The 16,960-nt window shown below is 36.7% G+C and overlaps 2 protein-coding genes across 2 annotated transcripts; one reads left to right on the top strand and one right to left on the bottom strand.

Moving 5' to 3' along the window:
* The first annotated feature begins 4,050 nt into the window (after positions 1-4,050).
* On the top strand, positions 4,051-6,271 carry LOC110022792. Its single transcript, XM_020721899.1, has 3 exons — positions 4,051-4,271; positions 4,463-4,668; positions 5,526-6,271. Exons 1-3 carry the CDS (start codon positions 4,182-4,184, stop codon positions 5,776-5,778), a joined length of 549 nt encoding a protein of 182 aa, XP_020577558.1. The 5' UTR covers positions 4,051-4,181; the 3' UTR covers positions 5,779-6,271.
* Positions 6,272-11,814: 5,543 nt separating this feature from the next.
* On the bottom strand, positions 11,815-13,392 carry LOC110022727 (dof zinc finger protein DOF3.1-like). The gene is made up of 2 exons (XM_020721798.1): positions 12,922-13,392; positions 11,815-12,818 (listed from the first exon to the last, which is right to left on the bottom strand). The coding sequence occupies exons 1-2, from the start codon at positions 12,970-12,972 to the stop codon at positions 12,132-12,134; spliced, it is 738 nt and encodes a 245-aa protein (XP_020577457.1). The 5' UTR covers positions 12,973-13,392; the 3' UTR covers positions 11,815-12,131.
* Between the last annotated feature and the right edge of the window lie 3,568 nt (positions 13,393-16,960).

Here is a 16,960-nt window from a genome sequence, read left to right as displayed (position 1 = left end):
ATGAAGGTGATACGGTTCAGCTCAGAAATTGGCACAATTTTTCACAAAAATTTTGACATAACATATTTTATTACAACATCAAACACTCAACAAGAATACAAGGATAAACACCTTCAATTCAAGAGGTAGGCGATCGTAGGCGATCTATCTCAATTCAATTCCTACAATTTGAGAGGTAGGAAATCTCTTCCAAATCCTAATGTTAAGACTCACAATAATAATCTCATGCATAATTCTAACTTTAAGTTATTAAATTCAATTTATACCCAATAATAATAATAATAAATGACCAATTTGCCCTTAGGCTAATAAAAGACTAAGTTACCCTTGGGCCGGTGTGTAACAATACTCCCCTCCCAAAAAGGCACATTATCCTCAACTTGACCTCTTACACCACAACCGTCTCTATTTCTTCATCCCATGTCTCTTCGTCACAAACTGTGAGAATCTGTAATATTTGATTTTTGCAATGATATCCGTGGGCGTGGGCAAACTTCCCATAACACAAAAATCATAACCCATTGACTTGCCTCTCCAGAATCTCTGTTTCTATAAGGCACTTGAAGTTGACCTCTTGGGGGGGGTGGTTCTTGATGATAGATGCTTTTCTCCTTTTGTTATTCATGTTCGATCTCTTTCTCTTTCGGTTTGACCAGGTGTCAGTGCGGTCTTTGATTGCATCTCAATAAGCTTCCTTATCATCTCTTTTAAGCTTTCGAATCAGTTTTCCATAGAAGAAAATCTATCGTCAAAAGAATAAAATTTTCCTTCTATGGTGGAGGATCTTTTCTTCATCACGAACTTAAGTTTGCTAACATCATCCTCCAATTTCTTCCCCAAATCTACTTTCTTTGTTGTTATCATTCCCCGACAAGTGTTTGATCACAAAAGACGGAAATACATGTATGTTGAAATGTCGTTGATGGTTTTGATTTGACTGCACGCCGGAATTAGAACACAAGAAAGATGAGAGCTTAGCGACTTGGTACGCCACGTAAGGTGGAAGTCTCAAGCCTCCATAAGCCGCATCATTGCCTTCTCAACATGCTCTAATTGCGACTGCATTGCGTCCGCAGAGCGGGAGGAGAAAGATAGGTATTTCGGGTCTCTGTAAATCGCGATCCCGTCGTTGCCTTCTTCTCCGGTTCTCTTTGTCTCAATGGAGGCGAAAGATAGGAGATTCGGGTCTTTGCTATGAGCCCGCCATCGCTTCCTAGGTTTGAATGCGACTTTATCTCATAGATGAATGTGGGAGGAGAAAGACGAGAAATTTGGGTCCACGAGCTCAATTGGTATGTTGGACTCAAAATTATTTTCAGGTTGTTATTCATTCTTCTTCCTAGATCGAAACACTCTAATACCAATTTGATACAATTCAGCACATAAAATGACACAAATTTTACGTAGAAATTACTGCAAATATATATGTTATTGCAAGAACATTAAACACTCAATATAAATACAACGATAAGCACTTACAATTTGAGATGTAGGCGATTTCTCTCAATTCCTATAATTCGAGAGGTATGAAATCTCCCACAAATTCTAAACCTAAGATTTACAGCAATAGTCTCATGGATAACGCTAACCCAAAGCTATTAAATCCTATTTATACCCAATAATAATAATAATAATAATAATAATAATGCCCTTAGGCCGTTGCGTAACAGGATGGTGTACAATTGATGTATCTCTTATAAATCAATTCGTTTATCCTAACTTATTTCAGTAGTGCTCTACTATTGCCCTTAGGCCGGTGCGTAACACGATGGTGTACAATTGATGCATCTCTTATAAATCAATTTGTTGATCCTAACTTACTTTCAGTAGTGCTCTACTATTCAATCACATTGTCAATCAATTAGCAGAATTTCTCAAGGAACTAATTTTTTTTTTAACTTGGATTTATGCTAAGAAGCCAAGTCATGCTCAAGATGTAGCTTTCTGCATGATTTTTCATGAAATGGCCACCTTATAGAATGAGATTTGAAATTGATGTACAAGTGATTGTTAAATAAAAATAAAAAAAAAAATTGATGGTTATTGATTTCCTTCCCGAGAAAAATTGTGATGCATAGTTGGGCACTGTTGGTGTAACCCTAAAAGAAGAAAGAAAAAAGTTTGTCTTCATTGACTTTCATGATTTGCATGGAGCTCATCTCAAAAATGAAATTTCATTTTATTTTTTAATTTTAGAGCTAATGATTGTCATAGTCTAACCATACATCAAACAGGTGGGAGCACGCCTTTATAAGCAGAATGAAATTAAAATTTTAAAGACAACGTGCATTTTGGTGGAATGGTTGCACTTTCATCCGTAGCTCTAAAGTTAAACATGTTTGTGTTGGGGCACTCTTGTGACTGGTGACCTCCTAGGAAAACACCAGTATGACAAAACATTTCTAAAGAGTACAATTTCTTGATGAATGAGAGGTAGGGTTGTTACAAATGGTATCAAAGCCTTACATTAATCTAACAATAGGAATATTTGCTTGTTGGATGATTATGTGTTAAGAAAACTGATCATGATGTCAATTACCTGAGTTGGGGAGACTCTTAAATATCAAGACACATTTTGGTATAATAGTTGGAATTTTAGCAGAAACTCCAAAGTTCAACATGCTCGTGCTGAAACACTCCCAGTATAGTTAACCTTTTGGAAAGTTACACTAAATGAGACAAAACTGTGAGACCTTTAGGCAAAAGCCAAAAATATCTCGATAGGTCAAAATTTGGGCTCTTACAAAAGTAATATAATTTGGTTGTCGTGGAGGAAGAGCAATGTATGATATTTTAAACAATTATTGTTAAATATTACTATAAGGTAAGACCTTTGGCCACATAACTATAACGACCCATATATTTGATGATTATACACTCTGCTAAGTTCATTTTTTACATTGATGATCCTGTCGTCAAAAGCAAGGCATATGATGATCATCTATATGAATTATCATCTAGTGTCTGTATCATAGGTATCTTAACATCAATCACTTAAAAGTGAAATTTCGAGACAATTTTGGTGAATTTCTTTAGATTCACAGTCAGACATAGGGGCTTTAGGATTGATTCATCGACAATCAAAGTCATCTCCTACTTAAAAGCCCTCCTTCAGACTCTCAACCACAATCCTTTCAAGAAGAACTTGCCTTCTTTTGTTGTTTATCCCCTACCAGTTTAGCATATATCAACCTAAAAATCTTATGCTTGTTGCTCCATACTTGAGGAACCTTTGGATCTCATACTTTTGCTCTTAATGAATCACTTCCGTCTTATTAACATAATCTAACGGGCTTTAATGGGCTGTCAGAGATGGGCTCTAGCTAATTTTCTCACATAAAATCCTATTTTTGTGGATCCTCCCATCAATTTTAGTTTGTTGGATGGTGATAATAATAAGGGAGGGGTTGAGCTCTCGGCATCTCACCTGCCTTCTCCGATGCCCCACCCAACGGGTACAACCACCGCGATGGCCCATTTACATCCAAAACTTTGGGATATTTACATCCACATCACTTGATTCCTATGTATTTACATATCTATCATTTAATTTTTATTTTTATATTTATATCATCCAAAATATTCGTATCACACTATTAAAATACCACCATTTTTATTCTAAAATAGTGAAATACACCTCTCATGCATGGGTAATATGACATGCATATAAAAATTAAAGCTTTGGTGTTGGATATGTAAATACATAAGAATTGAGTGGTATGTTTGTAAATCTTCCTAAAATAGTTTTCTATTGACAGTAAAGTGTCCATATGAAATTATATTATATGTTATGAATTTCTATATCTAAAATTCATAAGCTTATGCATTCAAAATATGATGTTACATATTTGAGTATATTATGAATATAAATATTAAGATTTAGATGTTAGATATGTAAATACATAAAATTGTATGGTATGTATGTAAATGACCATTTTATAAAAAAAAATATTATTTTGATATTATCCTTAATTAAATTTTAATTTTAATCTGCATATTTATCTTCTCCTCTCTTAAACCGCCATCTCCGAATTCTTTCAACCTAAAGCTGCAGCAACCTAAAAATGGTTAATTTCCCTCACAAGTCTTCAATTCTAATTCTTTCAGCTCCTCCGTCAGCATCACTTCCTCTCTTATAACTCAATCTCTCTCTCTCTCTCTCTCTTGCCCAAACAATTTCCATGGCGTCCATTCTAGTTCTGGTTCTTATCTTCATCTTCAACCTCATCGCCTTCGCGCTCGCCATCGCCGCCGAGCAACGACGGAGCAAGGTAAGTCCAAAAGACACAATCCGCTAAATCTTTGGAGAAAATATTGCATCACGTCCAGACTGCAAATCACGAGAAGCCGCATCACCCACAAATGAAATGAGATGTATGGCTATGTGGTGCCCTGTAATCAGCTGTTCGGACGTAATATTTTCTCCTATAAGAAAGATTTATATGTTAGCATGTGCATGCAGGCGAGAGTGGCGGCGGACGAGGAGGATAATTACACGTATTGCGTGTATGATTCGGATATCGCCACCGGCTACGGCGTGGGTGCGCTGCTCTTCGTCGCCGTCAGTCAGGCGGTGGTTTCCGTTGCCAGCAAGTGCTTTTGCTGCGGCCGTGCGCTGCGCCCCGGCGGCCCTCGACTCTGCGCTCTGTTCCTATTCCTCTTCTCCTGGTGATTCTTCTTCTTCATTTTTTTTTATAAATTTATTTGCTTCTTATAAGATAAATGAATTATGAGAGAGGAATATAATTTTCTAAATAATTAATTATTTAAAATAAATGCAATATTGAAAGTAATTGATAAATCGTGTATTATAAAATAAATAAAATGTGATTATGGAACTACCAAACACCCTCCCAAGGGAAAAATATTTGCGTACATAAGACGTACGCAGCGCTGCGTACGTCCAGGGGTTATTCGGGGGTACAGGGGAGTTATATCGGGATTATACCCCACTATAACCCCTTTGTAACCTTTTTGTAAACTACTTGTAACCTACAAATGAGTTTCGGGCTTTTGTAATTTCATGGGTACAAATAAGTTAGACGGAGGTTATAAGGAAGTTACACGGAGGTTACATGGGGTATAACCCGGACATAACCCCCCGTATCTCTTGAATAACCCCTGACGTACGCAGCGCTGTGTACATCTTATGTACGCAAATATTTTCCCTCTCAAGGAGATGGAAAACATTATTTATTCGGATGATCATAATTTTTCTTAAAATTTTTAAATAATAATAAATTTTATTTTCATGCACAATATTATTTCTATTTTCTATTAGATTTTAGCCTCTTTTTTTTTTTTGAAAAAATATTGAGTTCTTATGCAAAAATGGATCAGGATTTCAATCACAATATGTCATGTGTACAGTCTAGCTCTACCCTATACTAAATTATTTGGTTTATGTTTTACTAAAGAGAATAACACGTGACAGATAATGATTGAAATTTTGATACATTTTTACATCAAAAAATATTCTCTTTTTTTCCCTTGTTTTGAGGCTAATTAATTTTGAAAAAATTAAGGGTGACGTTCGTCATAGCGGAGTCGTGCTTGCTGGCGGGATCGGTGGAGAACGCATACCACACCAAGTACAGAACGATGTTCGTGGACAACCCGCCGTCGTGCCAAACGCTGCGAAAGGGTGTGTTCGGCGCCGGCGCCGCCTTCGTGTTCTTCACCGCGCTTCTCTCGGAAATGTACTACTTCGCGTTCTCCAAGGCGCGTGACTTCACCATCGCCAAGGAGCCCTCCATTGGCATGAGCTCCCATCCGTAGACCACATCCATCCATCTTCTTCTTCTTCGCTAGCTTGATCTGTTCTGTGTTCCTTTTTTGGCGGTTTCATGGTTGCGGATTTATTGAATGTTTGAGATATTGGTGGGTGGGTAACTTCATTGATTATATTAGTTTTGGCTGAAATTTTTTGAGTTAGATTTAGGCCCATTTGGGGCAGCTTATCGTTTGGAAAACACATTTCTACAGTTTATCTGAAAATGCGGTTGGATTTTTACACTAAACATAGGTCGCGGGTCGCATTTGAGGATAAGCTGCTTATCTGGATAAGCACAAACTGTCCCAAACACAAAATTAGTTAATGTAATTGGCTTGTTTGGAGGAGCTTTATTGTTCAGGGAAGCATGTTTAAAAGTCATGTTTGTGGAACGGCTACTGCCTTCTAGGATCTGAAACCCAAAAAATTGTGATTCTATTGAAATAAATTCAAATGTTGTTGCTTTACTGAAATCCACGCATCAAGTTCACTACAATGAAACGCCACTCTTCTCAAAAGAAGCCAAAGCTGATTTTTTTTTCTTTTTCCATGAGCTAATTAATCATGCTTAAATTTCCAAAGCTATTTGAATTAAATGTTATAAAAAAGTTCATTTAATTAAACAATAGGTGTAATTTTTAAGGTGCATTTGCATACAGACTGCATAATTCTTATATATTTATATATGCAGCACCTAAGCATTCATATTTATATGCATGCCACTCAAATCTTTAATATGACATTAAAAATATTAACATCACTATATTTCTAAATGTGAACCACACATTTTCTTGCAAGATTTATGATACCAATATATTTATTGAATCCCAATCTGTCATTTAAATCACACCCGAGGAATTGGAAAAATTATTCCGTACGGACAGCGTATGCACAAATGCATATGATGTCCGATCTACACTGTTCATCAGGGTAAATATATATTTTGGTGGACCCCATTTTTATTTTTATTTTTTTTATGATGGACGGTGGAGATTTTTTGCATGCGCTATCCATATGGAATTAAGCATAGAATCTGAGAAAGAGTATGTGTGTGTGCGTGCAATAAAGAACTACTCTTTTAATTAACACCTTAAATGTAAAAAAAAACCCCTTTTTTTTGTTTTTAGGCAATGGGGGTTTAAAGTGCACAATAACATGTTTGTCCTAGCTTTTTTAGGTATAAAAAAGAGTCTTTTGGCTTGGTTGTCATATCACTAAAAGAGAATTTTGAATTAGCATAAAAAATTTGCGTCTGAAATTTTCCACATAAAAATTTTTGTTAGATTTTGCGATTGCTTTACGGTGAACATAAGTTTATTCGATTTGAATCATAATTTGTGTCAGGTTTGTGTCTGAATATTTGGCACAAACAACGATGAAATTAAGGGTGTAGTGATGGTTCTTTTTGTGTTTGATTTGCGTCAAATAAATCGATGCAAAAGATTTGCGAAAAAACATAAAAAAAAATCCAATGCAAAGCACTCATAAATCCAATGCAATAGACTTAGGAAATCCATCTGATGTCCTCCAATTCATTTTCTTCTTCACGCACCATGACCCCATCAACTCTTCTCCCTCCAGCGAAAGTAAAACCCCTAGCATCTCCTCTCCTCCCTCTCGTCGTCACTGGTCACCACACCTCCTCTTCATCGGTAACCATACCTCTCTCCCACCACCGAAACTCCGTCGCAAACCTAGCCCATCGCCGCTTTTGAGAGGATCAGAAAAGGTAACTTATCTCTATTTTTTTTTTCCCTTTTTTAAATTTTGATAAGTATGTAACATTTGAAGTTTGAGTGTTATGAATGTATATGCTAAGACTTCAGTGGTATGTACTTAACATTTGAAGTTCTGGCGTTAGGAATGTATATGCATAAAATTAGGTGATAGCTATTTGTATAGCATTGAGTGATATGTATTACAATCTTATTATTTATATACACAAGCATTGAGTGTTAGCTTTGTATAAAAGCAGTTTGGGTGAGATTAGATTTGGACACTTTATATAAGCTATCACTGCAGAAAAAATCGCTGCTATTTTGTTTCAGCATCGTCGTAATTGCTAGCGCTGCAAATGCTTTTAACAGCGGTTTTAAAACTGTTGGGAAAAGCTCTTAGCGACGATATCTTATGCAGTGGTTTTAACTGCTAGTAACATTGCAGCGGTTACTAATTATGAGTGCTGCAAAAACTTATGGCAGCGGTTCTAAAACCATTAAAAAAGACTTTTAGCAAGGCTAAATTTGCCCCTGGTTTTAACTGTTATATATAATAAAATGAACATATATAAGAGAAGATTTACATATGTATTTCTATATCTAATACAGTGCAAATGTAAAAATTGAAATTTTGTTAGATATGGAAATAGAAATTTCATATGAAAAAGATATATCAATCCATCATTTCAGTTTCTAATAACTTAAATAAAAGATGATTAAGTGAGCATAAGAATACATAAATTCTACGAACTAAGTAGTAACATCCTCCAAACGTTAAAACATGTAGCAATCCATGAGATAAACCTCCACCAACCTGGCAACCTTACAATACAAGAAATCAACAATCATTAAACAAAAGTGCATCAATAAAAGATGATTGATACATGAGATTCCCCTTCAATTCGTCATTTAGATTAAGGTTCGTTGCATCTTTATTAAGAATAAACACAATCAATTAATAACTTTAAGATGATTAAAATGAAATAAAATATTTAATTTCTTATGAAGTAGCATACAGAGTTTGATCCTCCTTGTGGCTAATAATTCAGCTGCATTTGTTGAATGAATTGGCTTACTTCATCCATAAGAAACGCATGTCACCTTCTGATTTTTCAACTCGAGCAGAAATAGACATACTATTGCTTTCACTTGAAGTTGTTGTACTAAGTATAAAAAATTGAGTTGGAATGACTCCAAACCGCTGTGTTTGTTCCCTTTTAGGGTGTACAGGACCCATGGCAGTTATGAAAACCCTATCATTTGCTTTTATTTTACCTTCTTCTGGAGTTAACCCTTCCATCTCTAACATCATACAAACTTATGTTTGCATTACAAAAGCATATATATTTAAAATCAAAATGATTTATTTAACTAATCACTATAAATATAATAAGCTAATATTAATACTCATTTCTCTTTAGCATTTTCAGATGATCATGCCTCATTCGTGTGTATCCTATTAAGACTTCATAATTGCATCTATCATGAATAGCCTTAAAAAAATGGTAAAAAATTTAATTTAGTATACTTACTATTTATAATTTATTAAAAAAATAACATCTTACAGTTTCAGTCTGTCTCCTTATGAAGTTATTCTGACTCATTGTGCGAGGACATGACTTTTTTTTTGCATTTTCAATACTTTTTGTCGCCCTTCTCTGTAGGAAAAAATATTAATTCTTCTATTCAGTTCAAAAATAGATAAAATATAATGAAAACCTCATCATCTGGTTGTGACCACCGTATCACAAGTTAACACCATTGAAGTGCATCTACTTCTTCAAGAACATCCTCCATAATCTTCTATATGAGACGACTATCCCAATGCTCTGACTTTAGGTTAGTCTTGCAGTTACGTTATTTAGTGCCAACGGATTTCAAAATCGAATGACTTATATGGCCAAGAATTTCAAATTTAGCCTGCAAATAACTTGGTTAAAAATTATTTTTAAAATAATAAATAATAATATAAATTAATTAATATATTCCAAAATATATCTATCTCTGTTAATATTGAGTTTTGCCTCTTTGGCTTGACTTTTAGGAGCATGGTAGCTTTTTATTGAGACTTACTTCATGTGCTTGTCTTCCAGAAGCACAGTAGCTTCACATCTAGACTTGCATTTTAGGCTCAACTTCCAAGGGTACCGAAACTCCCCATCGAGTTTCACTTCTTGGGCATTCAAGCATCATGATAGCTTACTATCGAGACTTGCTTCCTAGGCTTGTTTTCTAGGAGCACACTACAGCTTCATATCAAGTTTTACCTCCTGGACTCAACTTTCTGGGATATTGGATCTTCCTATCAAGTTTCGTCTCTTAAGCTTGACTTACCGGGGCATGGTTGAAAAGAGAATTTGTTAAAGATGTGAAACCAATTCTGATTTATATAGCTGGAGTTGCTCTATGGTATTAACCTTCTAATGGAGAAAGTCATATGAAATCCACTGAGGATGGTTGACATATCTTAGGTTGTTGGTCGAAGCTTTTATTTGACTACCTTAACCTGTTAAGAAAGAAGTTGCAGGAAATAGATCAAGGAATTTTCCCTATCTGAGGTTGTATGTCGAAGCTTTTGCTTGACAATTGTAATTTGTAATGGAAGAGATCGAATGGAGTCCCCCTGGGATCGATTAAGGGTAAAATGTGGTGTAAGAGATTCTCTACATTTCTCAAGACCGGGGCATATGTCGCAATGGACCATATATTTTCTTGGAAATATGGTTGCAGTCACACTCAAGAATAATGTTTGACAAGTCGTTAGTTGCTGCTCTTGAATCTTTTGCCCCCTAGCGAGGACATTTTCTATGCGAGCTTGTAAAACACTTCCTGTATCAAGCGTTGAAAAGATCAACTTTTTTATCTAATTAAATAAAAACTCTAGTACGGTGAGGGCACTGAGGAAGCATTATTTGCGACGAAAATTGTCCTCTGTCTAGGAGTGGGTTTCAAAGTCTTGTTGTCTGAATGAAATGTGGAATTACTATTCTATCACAGACGTGCCCATGACATTAAACAACATTTCGAGACTATCTGAGGTTGTATGTCGAAACTTTTGCTTGACGGTTGAAGCTTTTAATGGAAGAGGTCAAATCGAGTCTCCTTGGGATCGATTAAGCCTGGACTAAAGTGTCAGAGATGCTCTGCTTTTCTTGAGACTCGGGCGTAGGTCTCAATGGACCATATATTTTTTTTAGAAATATGGCTGCAGTCATATTCAAGAATAATGTTTGACAACTCATTAGTTGCTGCTTTTGAATCTTTTGCCCCCAACAGGGGTGTATTCCATGTGAGTTTGTAAAGCATCCCATGTATCGAGCCTTGAAGAAATTAGCTTATTGATCTAGTTGAAGCAAAACTCTAATATTGTGAGGGGGAGCTGAGGAAGCGTATTTGCGACAAAGATTATCCCCTGTCTAAAAGTGGTTTTCAAAGCCTTGTTGTCTGAATGAAATGTGGGATGACTATCCTACTACAGTCGTGCCCATGACATTAAACGACCTTTCTAGACTATAGTGAGGGTTGCCTTCAAGCCTGAAAGAAGTTGTGAATGACTTTGTGTATAAATAAGATGTGAGAAGACAACTAAGCTACAATCATGCCCGAGACGTTAACAGGAACGATCTTTCGAGACTGCAGTAAAGGTTGCTCCCTACATTGAAGAAATCTTCGCACTCAAGATGTAAAGGAGGTTTCTTCGCCTATTGGATGATGTACATCAATAGGAAACAAAGTAGGAGCTCAGTGCTTAGAATTAAAGACAACGTCGAACATGACTTCACTCCCCATAGGCGGCGTCAAACTCATAATTGCTAGAAAATTTGTGGTGTTATAGTAGCGGATTATTGTATTAGCATTGCATCAAATTTCAGAATTAATAAATTAATTTTAATAATAGTTTATATAAAATGCCTCGAAGGGCTTTACGCTTTTAATTTTTTTTTTCTCGTGATTCTCTCCCCCCAATCAAATTATATATGAGCTACTTTTTATAATTTGGTGAGTTCAAATTCATGTATGTATTTGCATAAGATCAAATTATTAAAAATATGATCAAATATGAAAAAAAAAATCAATTGAGATTTTGTTTGTGAACAAATAGTCGTGGGACTATTTGGACAGGACCTTTTTAGGCACAGAGTTTATAGAAGTGCAAATTTGAATTCTACTAGTCTTAATGATGAAAATTTTAGGGCCAATTTCTTAGTCCCAAGCAAGAAAAAATATTACATCAGGAGTACTGATGCATCAGTACTTCAATGAAGGGGTGTCACGTGGCACCACGGTGGGGACCATTGCCTACGTGACACCCCCTCATTGGGTACTGATGCATCAGTACTCCTGAGGTAATATTTTTTCCCCAAGCAAATATCTCATTTCACAGTTACCCTACATAATCCAAGCTCATTAGCCACCCACTTGCCTCAACAATTATCAGGGCAAAAGACAGCAAGAGAGAACTACGCCTTCAAACAAGACGTCGCGGACTAATGGTCGCCGACTCGCCGTCCGCATTTTAACAATGATAAAAAAGTATTTTTAATATCCCTACATCATCCGAGGTTAAAACCTTGTATGCTGGGATTTACCTCGGACCATGGCTCCAAACGAACCCTTAAAGGCGGCGCCTTGGCGCGTCACTATGGAAGCAGAGGATCCACCTCCCCCGCATCGGCATCGTTCAAATCGCCGGAGCCACCATCCCAATAATCCCAATAGCTGGCCGGAAAACCCGTCTCCTTCATTTCCCAAGTACTCGCCGTTGTAGCATCCATCGTTCCCAAAAGACCATCCTTGCATCCACCGCCGACGCCTTGAACACCCCTCCAACTATACTGAGAGGAGAAGGAACACGAAGGCGAAACCAAGCCGGAACTCATGCCGTTCAAATCTTCCATAAACATTAGAGAAGCATTTGGCAGCGAAGTGCTAAATAAACCGTTCAATCCATCGATGGTCGGCGATTGCAGCGGCGGCGGCGGAGGGAGGAGCAGTGCCTGACGGAGAATATTTGGAAAGATGGAGCCTTTCATCTCTTCGATTACTGGCGCTATAGGATTTGCAGCAGAGGTGCTGACGGATGAAGTGGTGGTGGGAGTAGTCTTTCGGCGTTTATTCTTGCGGCTGCCGCCGATGGGTATGTTGCGCAGAGTACCACCTTCGGTCCAATGGCGGCGGCAAGCACGGCAAAAATGGCGCGGCTGCGAGCGGCTGTAGTTGTTGTAGTAGCAGAACTTGGTGTTTGTGGACTCACAACGAGGACACTTTAGCAGAGGAGCGCTATTCTTTTCTTCTTGCCCCTTTGGCTTCGGAAATTCCAATCCACCCTTAACAGAACCTTATCGGATGATCAGTAAGCTTGAAATTGAAAAGAATCGATATAAACAACTTCAAAAATAAAATAAAAATCTCTCCTTTAGAACTAATTACCTGCGGCCAGTTATGGATATCTACTGGAACTTGCTTCGAGCTCAGTCCCATGTCTCTTCTGCTCTGATTCAGCGATTTGTGAATGCAAGGCGAAGGAGGCGGGAGAAGAGCAGGAGAAAAAAGAATAAGAACGGTCCTACCTCTTCACTGACCGAAATGGATTTCAAGAGAGAGGAAGAGAACATATCGGACAGGAAAGGGAACTTGGAAACGGGTTAAGAAAGCTGCAGCCTTTTCGTTTCCGCTGCAAAATTAGCCAGATTACTTCGTTTCTCTGAGCTCGATTTTAAATATTTATAGGAGGAAAAGAGGGAGTGAGAGCGTTTTCTTAAGGGTTAAGTTAAAGACGAAAGCGAGGAGACGAAGAGGGAGAAGGTAGGCAGAAGTAGCAAATAATCTCCATGGGAGCTGGGCCTGAAGATAACGCTGAGGATGAAAACGATGGGGGAAGAGAGAGAGTTAGTGCGAGACAGGGTGGTGGGAGAAAGATGGAGTGGTCGGTGGCTTTAGTGGTTCGGGTGGGGGCCGCGACAATGGCGGAATGGTGTGACGACTTCGTTTACCACTTGCGGGGAAAAGAAGCCGCGCATGGAGGAGCACTCCGTTAAAGGAACGGCACCCGGTGCCAAACTCCTGTTTGGTGTTTGTTTAATTATTGAGATATGGAGTTCAGGTACATACGAGTTTTTTTGTACAATAATATTGCACATACAAGCGAAAATATTCCCTACATAATAGATGAGAGATCTTGTGGAAGATGTGAAAAGAAGATAGATAGATTTTCTTTGAGAGACAATCAATGATTTTTTTTTTTAGGGTCCGGGATCCAATCATGTTCTTTTTTTCTTCTTATTTATATGTTATAAAGATTAATCTGAAGAATGAAATATAAAAGTAGGTTTTATGTCGTATAGTATGGAGCCTGAGCAAATCATTGTTGACACGGTTGTTGGCTTGGATTGTCATGTTGTTTATAAATGATGATATATGTGTTGACAAACTGAAGTTATCTATGGACTGAACAAATAACTGTCAACGAGCTTGGGGGGAAAGTTCAAATAGTTAAGGGAAGCTATGAATAAGTACTCGAGCAATGTGATCGGGCTCAATTGGAGAAGCTTAGTCACATATATCATTTACTTATTCCAAACTCGTTTGAAATCTTTAGCTAAGTGAGCTGCTGAAATGAACTCGTAAGAATGCTGACGAGCTTAAAAGGTACTTGTGGGGTCCTTTTGAGTGACAAGAAGCTCTGCTGCTTGTCACTTCTAAACATACAACTAACGATTATGATTGGCCTGGTTAGCACTACACCATTAAGTTAATGGTTTGTACGCTTATTCCATTAGACTCGTTTAGTATTTGGGCTTTTATGTTACTTAAGGAAAATTATTTTCGGACATACAAGCACAAATTAACTAAAATAAAAAATGAATATGATTGTTTATTAATAAATTGTATAAGGTTTTACCTATTTTCAGGACTTAATATGAATATTTACATGTTTAACATTTAAATTTATTATTTATATAATTTAGCACTTTAAATTCTTTAATACATCTCATTAGACAATTAATGGATGAGGCTGCGTATGATAAGAGAAAATGCAATGTATGATTATGAATGAAATCAATTAAGAATAGGGCCACTAGGATCAAGTGAGGTCAATTAGGCCAACTGGGATGAAGATTATGTTGGAAGATAAGAGACAATTGTAAGAGGAGAAATGCTAAGACAATAAGAGGAACACTTGAAAAACTCACTTTTATTTCACTCTCACACTTCTTGGTTTTACTTGATACAAAACTCAAACGCACCACATCTATTTAGACTAGTGACAACCCATTAAGATTGCACCAACACATTTTAATTCAATGACTACTACTGACTCACTAGAATATTCTCCTTTTTTTCTTCTACAAAAGTCATTAATTACATATTCTATAATTCTCTAAAACACACCGTAAAAACATTATTCATAAAGCAAGTCTACAGAATTTTCTAAAGACTATTCTAGATTATGGACTCAATTAATAGCCCAAATTAAATTAAGTTTACTTTTTTTAACACCCCTTCTTAAACTTGATTTGTCATCCCAAGAAATCTTCTTATTCTGATAAAATCTTCATAGTTGAGCAGCTTGGTGAATATATCAGATGTTTGATCATGAGTTTTCACTTGCTCTATTTGCACATCCTTTCTCGTGATGCAATCTCTAATGAACTGATGGTGTATGTTCATATGTTTACTTCGATCAAAAAAGACAAGATTCTTAGCAAAAGTGATAGCTAATTTATTATCAGCACAAATCTGTATTCGCTCTTCTTGTGATAATCTTAACTCCTTAAACAAATTTTGAAGCTAAATTGCATGACAAACACATGTTGTTGCAGCAACATGCCCAGCTTCACAAATAAAAAGAGTAACGATTTGTTGCTTTTTTGACATCTAAGTATAAACAATATCTCCTATATAAAACACGAACCCTATAGTGCTTTTTTCTCTCATCCAAGTCTCTGACCCGGTCATTATCACTATATTCGACTAGTTGAAATCAGTTGATGAGGAATAGAATAAAACAAAGTCGATCGTACCTTTGAATAACGAAGTGTCCTCTTAGCGGCCTTCAAGTGAATAGTAGTTGGCACCACCACATAACGACCGACAATTCCAACAGCATGGAAGATGTTGGCCTGGTACAACTCAGGTAACACAAGCTACCGACCAAGCTATTGAAAAAATTTGGATTAACTATTTCATCATTCCAATGCTGGGACAACTCGTCTCCACATTTTATTGGAGTGCTTATGGGGTTACAGTCATTCATATTGAATTTCTTGAGTATTTATTTTCCATAGCTTTCTTGAGAAATAAATATTCCTTCATCTTTTTTGCTTAATTTCAATGCTGTGATAGTACATCATTTGTTAAATGCTTGTCACTCTAACTCTATAGTCGCCGCTCTCTTGAATTCTTTAAACACACTTAGATTACTTCCAATGAAAATCAAGTCATCAACAGACAAGCACACTATAAAAATACCCCCACCATTAACTTTAATTTAGAGGGCATGTTCATAAGGACATTTGATGAAGTTATTCTAAAGGAAATACTTGTCGATGCAGTTTTTCCTTGCCCTAGGTGCTTGTTTTAACCCGTAGGGAGCCTTCTTCAGCTTCAAAACCTTGTCTTTATATCCCGATGATTGTTGAATGTAGACTTCCTCTTCAATGACTCCATTTAGAAAGGTTTCAAAACTACATCTAATCTCCATCATCTGTTTGATGTATTTTCCACCAATTTTGACTTGTCAAATGAATAATTAACCTTATAGTATCAAGTCAAGCAACAAGAGCAAATATATCATCATAGTCGATGCCACTTATTTGGTTGTAACATTTCGCTACTAATCTTGTTTTTTTTATTTCTCGACTTCTCCTTTGGCATTCATTTTTGCTTTGTACACCCAGCTTAACGTCATCTACCTTCTCCTTATTTCTTTTTAATTGATTAGTAATTGCTAAGACTCTAGTAAAGCAATCAGAGACGACTTCGACTTTTTTCATATGTAAGGCTTCAAACTCGCCTCTTAATGTTTGGAGATGCACCTCATTGACTTGCTCCACTCCTTTATAAGTGATTTGAAGCTTCTCCCATGCCTCTTTCGCAGACCCCGCATAGGAAATCTTCTCGATAACATCATCATCTAATCCTTGAATGATTAGATAGAGAACTTTCTTGTCTCTCTTCTTCGAATATCTTAAACTATCCTTTTGAGTTTGGGATAAACTTTACTCATCTTGTGGCTCATTGTATCCTTTCTCTGCCATCTCTCATACATCTTGTACTGCAAGACGGACCTTCATCTTGATGCTCAAATTGTCATAGTTGCTATTGTTGAGCGTTGGGATTTGGAATGAGATCATATCATTGCTCGTCATCTCTCTAGAAAGGAACTTTGATTCTGATACCACTTTGTTGAAAGATAAAAGACTATTGTAAGAGGAGAAATGCTAAAAAGAGAAGATGACCACTTCAA

This window comes from Phalaenopsis equestris, unplaced genomic scaffold (genome assembly GCF_001263595.1).
Source record: "Phalaenopsis equestris unplaced genomic scaffold, ASM126359v1 Scaffold000202, whole genome shotgun sequence".
NCBI classification, from domain to species: domain Eukaryota; kingdom Viridiplantae; phylum Streptophyta; class Magnoliopsida; order Asparagales; family Orchidaceae; genus Phalaenopsis; species Phalaenopsis equestris.
Note: the sequence above shows the minus strand (reverse complement) of the source record. Positions and strands in the feature narration are given on the sequence as shown.